This window comes from Arachis hypogaea, chromosome 18, assembly GCF_003086295.3.
Source record: "Arachis hypogaea cultivar Tifrunner chromosome 18, arahy.Tifrunner.gnm2.J5K5, whole genome shotgun sequence".
NCBI lineage: Eukaryota > Viridiplantae > Streptophyta > Magnoliopsida > Fabales > Fabaceae > Arachis > Arachis hypogaea.
The window spans coordinates 131,926,777-131,935,362 of record NC_092053.1 but is presented as its reverse complement, the minus strand read 5'-3'; the positions used below and the strand labels follow the sequence as shown (position 1 = coordinate 131,935,362).

Below are 8,586 nucleotides of genomic sequence, written 5' to 3'. Positions count from 1 at the left end.
CACTCTTCTTATACCCTCTTCTTGGACTAAGATAAAACTATTTACCCATTTTTTTAGAATTCAAACTTATTATTAACCTTAATCTTTGATAAGCTTTTTCTAGTACGAAGAATTGCGTATGTTTTCCTCTCTGTTTGGTATGATGTGTTGGAAAATGATTCAATAAATGGAAATGGAATGAGGTGGGTAAAATATTGAGTTTACTAAGATTAAGTACATTATTATTCATATTAGCTGTCTTCAGTATTTTACTACTTTAACTGCTTCACTGCAATATTATATTTAAATTTTGGTTTAACATTTAAAATTATATTTATTAAAACAAATTTTAAATCAAGATTTAATCCCTTCTGAAAGTCTTTTGTTTTAATTAAAACTATCTAAATTTACATAATACAAAAAGATAAGAAATCCTAAAATGAAATTTGAAAATGAGATTTTTTAATTTTTATCCATAATCTTATAAATTAAATTGACACACTCAATTTTTGATGCTTTTGAAAGCTTTTTGTTTTAATTAAAACTATCTAAATTTATATAATATAAAAAATAAATATTCTTACAATAAAATTTTAAAACTGAAATTGAAAAATGAAATCTTTTAATTTTTATCCTAATGTATATTAAATTGATACACTTTATCTTAGAAAGTGAAGCTTACATAAATAAATATAAATACTATATCCAAAAACAGGAAACCAAGAAAGAAGAAGAAGGAGAAGAAGAAGAGAAAATCAAGAAAGAAGAAGAAGAAATAGGAAACCAAGAAAGAAGAAGAAGAAAGAGAAGAAGAAGAATGAGTGACGAGCAATCAGATTCTGCAATGATGAATCCATGGGATATCGGAGACCCGTGCGATATGATAGACTTTGATGCCGACGATGAAGCACCGCAGTTTGAGTTTGAGTGTCCGCCTCTGCCTGAGCCCGTCTGGAATGGGGACGAAAACAAGATTGTTGCCGCCAATGTAGGTGAGCCGTGTGCCATGGACGTGAGTGGTAATCAACCACATCAGCCGGTTATTGATGAGTGTTTGTCCGAAGCTATGAGGATGACAGAGCACTATTGGGAAAACCCTTTATCTGGTTATCAACCATTTCAGTGTCAGCCTCAGTCACGTGCCATTGACGTGTGTGGTAATCAACCACTTCAGTCTCACCCTCACCCTCAGCCTTGGTCTCAGCCTCAGCTTCAGCCTTGGTCTCCGCCTCGGCCTCAATCTCAGACGGATATAGTAAGGACGCTGACGGATGAGTTTTTCGCTGACACGTGTGGTTATCCACCATCTCAGCCTCAGACTGAGTGGGATACCAGTAGGAACACGTTCGAGCTGATTCCCAATGTCGGTGGTCATCCTCAACCTCAACCTCAACCTCCGGTCTGGACTTGGGAGGAGAACAAAGCATTTGAGTCAATTATTACCAGTTGTTTTCAGGATACTATCCAGAACTGCTGGGAGGCCGTGGCTGTTCGTCTCCCCGGCAGGACCCGGGCACAGCTGCAAGAGCGCTTTCAGAAGCTGATGAAGGACATCAATGCCGTCCATAAGGGTTATCCTACAAGCACTCCTCTCAATGCAACACCACCACCACCATCACAGCCTTATTCGACTGATCACCATCACAGGTCGGTATTATTTTCATTCTCTTCTTATTTCGCAAGGTTTATTATTTCTTTCTATTCTTTCTGTTTACTTATTCTATATTTTCTTTTTCTTATAAGTTTTATGAACAAACCTAATAAACAATGAACTCTTCTTTTTCCCTTTGATTTGTTTTTGAAATAAATAAAATATTTTTGTTTACATGAAATTCATTGATTATCAAATATTTTGTTTATTATCATGACAGGGAGGAGGTCGTGCCAGCTGCAGAGGAGGAGGTAGTGCCAACTGCACAAGAGGAGGCAGCACCAACAAACACAGGATATCATCATTGGACGGAAGATGAACATAGGTATTTTATTATTATATTACTTCTTTTTACCTCTTATTTATTTATTTATTATTTAGTTGAATATTGGTATTTATAAAAAAAAAATGTGAAGCAACTAATATCAACATATAGGAGCAATTCTCTTGATTTAGATATATCTCTAACTTGTCCATGATGATTGTATGTTGCCTACAATATATAAGTCTAGCACCTCTTTTTTGCAAGATCGACTTCACTGCTCTCTTGTTAATTAAAGCTTGCATACATCAGTGTTTTTGTGCATCAATAACTAGTAATTTGAGCGAATTCTAAAGTAAATTTTATTGATTGCTAAATTTATTTTGTTTTGACCGTGGTTGGCATAATTAAATAGTTTATGTTTTTGTTTAAAAAATTTTAGTATAAAATTTGTTAATAGTTATTTCAAAAATCATATTTTGGTAGGTTATTTCTTAGAGGGTACCAAAATGAAGGTTCACACTGGAAAAGAATTTCAGAATATTATGTAAAAACAAAAACTCCTAGTCAAATTTCCAGTCATGCTCAGAAATATTTTTTACATCAAGAAGATTTAGCTAAAGGAAAAAAGTTAAGGAAAAGCATTTTTGATGTAATTTGATCATCGTAAGTCATTTCTTTACTCTCAACTACTTTATTTAATTCAATTTCTACTAATATAGAAAATATTTAATTGGCTATTTTAAACTCTTTTAAGTTATTATTCATAATAGTTACACTATTTTAATTGTTTTTCAATGTAGAAATTGTGCCCTAATTCAAGCTTTTTAACGGATGGAGGATTTGCTTAAAGGAGGAAGAACATGTAAATGGTCTAAAGATTTTTATTTAGGTTGCACATATCTAGTTCGAGTTAATTGTTAGCTAGTTTTGTAAATGAACAATGACCGGAAGATATGTTTGAAAAAATAATTATGTAGGTAGGACGATCATTATAGATGTAATTGTGATTTATAACCTTTTTATTAATAATATTTGATTTTCTAGTTCTCCGGCCTTGATGGCAATGCCGAAGGGGACGGTGAACTAGATTTTATCTCATCTATTTTTTGTTCTCTTGCTTGAGTAGTGTTCAAGCCATTCTTTCTCTTTTGATTTCCCATTAATCTTTTTTATGTCATTGTTCAACTCCTTGCTTCACCTCTTTGTTTCATTATAGAACCTTTATGATCTTGAGTGTCTTTGACTTGATGCTTTAGTTTAATTTAGTGCATTATTCTTGTTATGATTCCAATAAGCTAATTTAGCTGCGAGAGTTTAATTTCATTTGCACTTGAAGCTATTTTGTTGCTGCGTTACATCATGGTTAGGTAAAGGTATTTTGAAGCTATTTTTTTTCTGACGATATAAATGTAAAATTGTCATGCTGATTTCAGTAATAGAGAATATTTGTTGACATGGCTTAGTTATTATCCTCTGTTGTCTTTTTAGTTGTACTCTATTCTATGTTAATGGAAAAATATTTTAAGAAAAATAAAATTCATATTATTTCTCACTAATCAGACTCAAACATTAAAGTCATGGTGCTCCAAGTTATAAAAACTTTGGATGTTGTCTTTTAAATTTTAAAGTGGACAGTAGTTGCACATAAGTTAATTATATGGGGTATGACTAAAGAAACTTCAAATTCATATTATTTATTTATTTGAATATTGATGTTTGCCTACAAAAAATGTAGGCATTTTATTATAATGAATTATTATTTTGTTGATTGCTAAACTCATATACAATAATATTGATCACTATGTTTGAATGCCTTCTCACAATAAGGCCCAGAAGCTTTAATTGTAGAGAAAAGCACAAGTGAATAATGTGATGCTGACAACAGAACACACCATGAATCCATAACATTATAAAGAATTACCTAGTCCAAGGTTGGACATCTTGCAAGAACATAGTACATATTGGTTTGGGAACCAGATTTATGTCTGTTACAATCTTGTTTGAAACTTAAATAATTTTGGAAAAACAACAGCAGATGTCACCTTGCTTTTCACATGGACTGTAAGTGAAACTTTTTTTTGGACTATTTACTATTACACTGTTGGTGTTTTAATGTTTTATCGTATTCTTGGCCCTTGGAGTGCTTAATGCAAACAATTGATGTATGCATTCAGATCTGTGTTGGATGACACAACTTATTTTTTATTTTTTCTTTTATTATTCTTGTTAATTTTTCATAATTATATTTTTTATTACAATATTTTTCATCTCAAATTTTTTGAATGAAAAAAAATGTGAATAAATTAGATTTTCAGAATTTATTCTAGTTTATTACCAAATAGAATACAAGAACACAAAATTGTGTGTCTCTGTCCTTTATGTCTTGTTCTCAGTGTCTTGTTCTTAGAAACAAACGCAGCCTTGATGTATGCATTCAGATTTCTGTTGGAGGACTTTCTGAGTTTACTGGCGATCATTCTAATTCAAAGATGTAAGAAAATTGTAACTTGTTCACCTTCTTTGTGAAAATCTCCCATTTGATTGCTCTTTATTCTAACATTCAAGACACATATTTTGTCATGCTAGGGTGAATGATAAAGTTATAATTTTTCACAATATTTCATTTAAACTTGAAAAATATTTATTCATTGTTTTGTTATATCAAGTTATTGGTTCCATCATGTTTTCTTCTCCTGGATAAAGCTAATTATTTTGTTCTAGCTTCTAAGCATTATATAAGACAAGCACTTGGATTTTCTTTTATTTGGGTATCATAAATAATTTCTTGTCAATTATGACAATTACAATGTTGAAGACTTCAAGTCCTGTCAAGCATCACTGTTTCATAATATTGGAAGCCTAAACAATTACCCCTTTTGAACTCTTAAAAATGATGTATCTTGTAATATCTTAGGGCAATCTTTTAGGATTGGTTTTTATATTTTCTTACATTACGCCATTTTTCATCTTTATTTTAGTATGTTTGGGATTCTAATATTTTTCAAAACTAGGGATTGTTACTTTGTAATTTATCTCATGGTACATCTCATCATATCAGAATGACTGAGTTGATTGAATGAAGATATCATGATGCAGATTGTAATGCTGTTTTTTCAGCTTTTGTTGCTTTTTTGTTCTTCTTATCCCCACCCCATCCCCCTTTTTTTGTTGATGTTTAGCATGTGTTTACATTGCACTTATGAAATTCAATCATTTGTATTTTGGTTCATGTGGTGCTAATCTTAATCTGTGATTTTCTTTGAAAGCTCTTCAAAAGATGTCTATTACAGCAGGATATTAACCTTTCTGTAACCAATATAGTTATTACATTTCACTGAAACGAATTAGTACTATTTGTCTTTTGACCGCCTGAATTTCGCTGAAACTGCCATGCCTTCAGATCCAGGATCGTCGATTAGTGCAGCTGTTGCAGCAACTCTGACTATTCCTTCAGATGCTCAACATTTTCACTAGCACGGGACTGCCCTGAAGTCAAGTTTCTGGCAGGAAGGGTTTACATTAACAGGTTGGCTGAAGAAAACTTGTATAAAATTTCCTGTCTGAAGACAGCTTAACTAAAGAAACTTAACAGGTGTTACACTAAATTCTATGGTACTAATGGGGATGCAGCTGCAAAGATTGCGCACGATGCTATTATCGGTAATACTCTTTGATGAGATACATTAAATTTTGTATTTGTATAGTTGGGATTGCTTCGAAACTCAATATTGAGAACGGTTCAACTAGGTATCCTTTAAAAATAGTACAACATTCAGCCTTTTATTGCAATAATTAAAAAAAAATTAAAACAAACACAACTAAAAATTATGAATAGATTTACTGTCTTTTTAAAATTAAATACACATTCAAAATACAATCTAAAAAAACTGAAATTTAAAATTTAAAATTTCTATCTCTATTTCAGATTTAATATATTTAATTATTAATATATTATAATTTAAATACATATCTAAAAATCAAATTATTCAAAATTCAAAATTTTGATTTTAAAATTATAAAATAAACCTTAAACTATCAAATTATTAATTAAACTCGTACAAAACACTCAAAGAAGCAGAGAAGTCACGTTTGCGCCATGTCGAAAATCCAGAGACGCACATGGAAAACTCAGAGGTGCACATCGAGAAGTCATCCTCCGCTGTAGTTCATCCGTGCCACCTTCGTCTTCCGCGCTCATCCTCAACGCTGCCTTCCTCCTTTTCGGCGCTCATTTACAACGCTGTCTTTTTAATGTTTAAATTTAAATTTTAGATTTATGATTTTGGATGTGTTTTTTTTTTTGGTGACTTAAAAGAAAATAAACAAAAACTAAGAAAGAAAAAAAAACAAGAAACTGTTTAAGAAAGGCAGTCCCGCTGAATACTACTCTCAAACTCCTTCCAAGGCAATGGAAGCTCCACTTGGGGAGAAATAGTCCTCATTGCAGTCTTTGCCATGATGTCTGCTATTGTATTTGCATCTCTCAAGATCAACCGAAGATCAGCACGCCATTTCCAAGACATGATATCTCGGATTTTTAACACCAAAGGATTAATAAACCCAGAGCAATCTTGTAAATTATTGACAATAGTAAATGCCTCCACACAGTCTGTCTCACATATAATGTCTCTTTGTCCCGAGTCCCATGCTAAAAGAAAGCCTCTCCAAATAGCAAACAACTCTCCTTGCAAAATGCTACGACTCTCAATTGTTCCCAGACAGCCTCGTTGCCACCTTCCCTTCCAATCTCTGCTAACACAAGCAAAACTAACTCGAGCACCACTGCCATGATAGCTAGCATCACAATTAATCTTAAAGGTACCCACTGAGGGGGGAATCCAAGAGCCACTAATGGTTGAGGGGATAGATAGTCGTTGCAACTCAAAAATATTTCGGAGCTCCTTTTCTAAGGACAAAGCCATACCAATCACCTTGTCTGTGGTCCAATGCTCGTGAGGATGAAAGATCTCGTTATTTCTCGAACACCAAATCCACCAGAGACCAGAAAAGAATCTAAAAGGGTGCTGTTTGCTATTATATAAGAACCAACTCATCAAATCCACTGGTTGATCGGAGATCCCTAAAGCTTGCCAAACAAGTTGGGCTTTTGGACAATCCCGAATACAATGTAAAACCGATTCCTGACCTGAGAAACATCGTGGACAGCTATCCGTGTGCGAAATGCCCCTCCTAAAACGAAATGCAGCAATAGGAAGAGCCTCCCAAAGACATAGCCAGGCCAAAAATTTGTGCTTTTCTGGAACATGTTGACGCCAAAGCCAAAGCCAATTACCCTTATCCTCCCAACTAAACATCTTCTTACTGAGCCACAAATAACCACTATGAGCATCATAAACCTTTGAGGCCGCACCAGTCCAACACCAACCGACCTCTGAACCAACTTGAACATTTGGGTTGTAAGAGTTAATGTTGCTCTGCAAAGACTGATTCAGATGAGAATAGATATTCTCAAGGTTCCACTGTCCAGATGACCAAAGGTCCAAGATCCTGAGATCCGAATCAGAAATGTGAACATAATCCATCTCCTGACATAGTCGCCCCTCTCTTCTCCATTTAGAAAACCAAAAGTTCTGTTCCAAATCCCCAATGCACCAACTAAAACCTTCCTTCAGGATATCCCAAGCTCGACATATACTCTTCCAAACATAAGATCCCCTTCCTCGAGACCGACTAAAACAATCAGCCTAAGAAGAATGGTATTTCTCCGTCAACAGTTGAACCCATAGCTTGTCGGGATGGTGAAAAAGTTGCCAAACTAGTTTTCCAAGAAGAGCAATATTGGCACAAAAAGGATCTCTAATTCTCAGACCTCCAAACTTCTTAGGAGTGACCAACACTTTCCAGTTAACTAGATTCAGGCCTCTACCATCAGCTTGACCCTTCCATAGAAAGTTTCGCATCATGGATTCTATCTTATTAGTTACCCCTTTAGGGAAGAGAGATACTTGCATGCGATAAGTAGGAATCGCAGTCACTACCGAGTTGAGCAAACAGAGTCTGCCTGCCTTATTAAGCAATCTCCCTTTCCAACTGGCTAGCCTTCCCCGAATCTTGTCCAAAACATCGTTGAAAGTTGCGCGTGTCACCCGAGAGTGATTAAGGTTCACCCCTAAATACTTGCCCAAGTTCTGGACGAATCTGATGGAGGAGACTCCAGTAAAAATCTCTTTTCTTGTCGCTGAAACATTCCTGGAGCATAGCGCTTTAGATTTTTCCACATTAACCTTCATCCCAGAAGCTCTGCAGAAATTTTCCAAAGTTACCATTACAGTTTGAACTTGTTGTTTTTCAGCTTTACAGAAAAGAAGCAAATCATCGGCAAACATCAAATGAGAAATTCTTGGACCCCTCTAGAAACCGCAACTGGCTTCCACAAGCCCTTATCAACTTGCTGATTAATAGAACAGGACAATCTCTCCATACACAACACAAACAGATACGGTGATATAGGATCTCCTTGCCTAAGACCCCTGCTCGGAGTAAAGCTATTTAATCTATCCCCATTCCAGAGGATAGACAGTGAGGAAGCAGTGACACAACGCATAATCAGATTGACTATCGGAGGAGGAAAGCCAAAACTCACCAGAGTTTGTTTCAGAAATCCCCAATCCACTCTATCGTACGCTTTCTCCAAATCAATCTTAAAGGCCAGGGTGCCTTTCTTTGACTT

At 34.7% G+C, this 8,586-nt stretch overlaps 1 protein-coding gene across 2 annotated transcripts; it reads left to right on the top strand.

Annotated features, from left to right (window-relative positions):
* Positions 1-658: 658 nt before the first annotated feature.
* Positions 659-5,641, top strand: LOC112773132 (uncharacterized). 2 transcript variants are annotated; one of them, XM_025818183.3, is made up of 3 exons: positions 659-1,626; positions 1,851-1,955; positions 5,296-5,641. In XM_025818183.3, the coding sequence occupies exons 1-3, from the start codon at positions 797-799 to the stop codon at positions 5,312-5,314; spliced, it is 954 nt and encodes a 317-aa protein (XP_025673968.1). In that variant the 5' UTR covers positions 659-796; the 3' UTR covers positions 5,315-5,641. The 2 variants fall into 2 exon arrangements, with proteins under 2 accessions (XP_025673968.1, XP_072080671.1); XM_072224570.1 differs by lacking the exon at positions 5,296-5,641 and adding an exon at positions 2,696-2,993.
* The last annotated feature ends 2,945 nt before the right edge of the window (positions 5,642-8,586 follow it).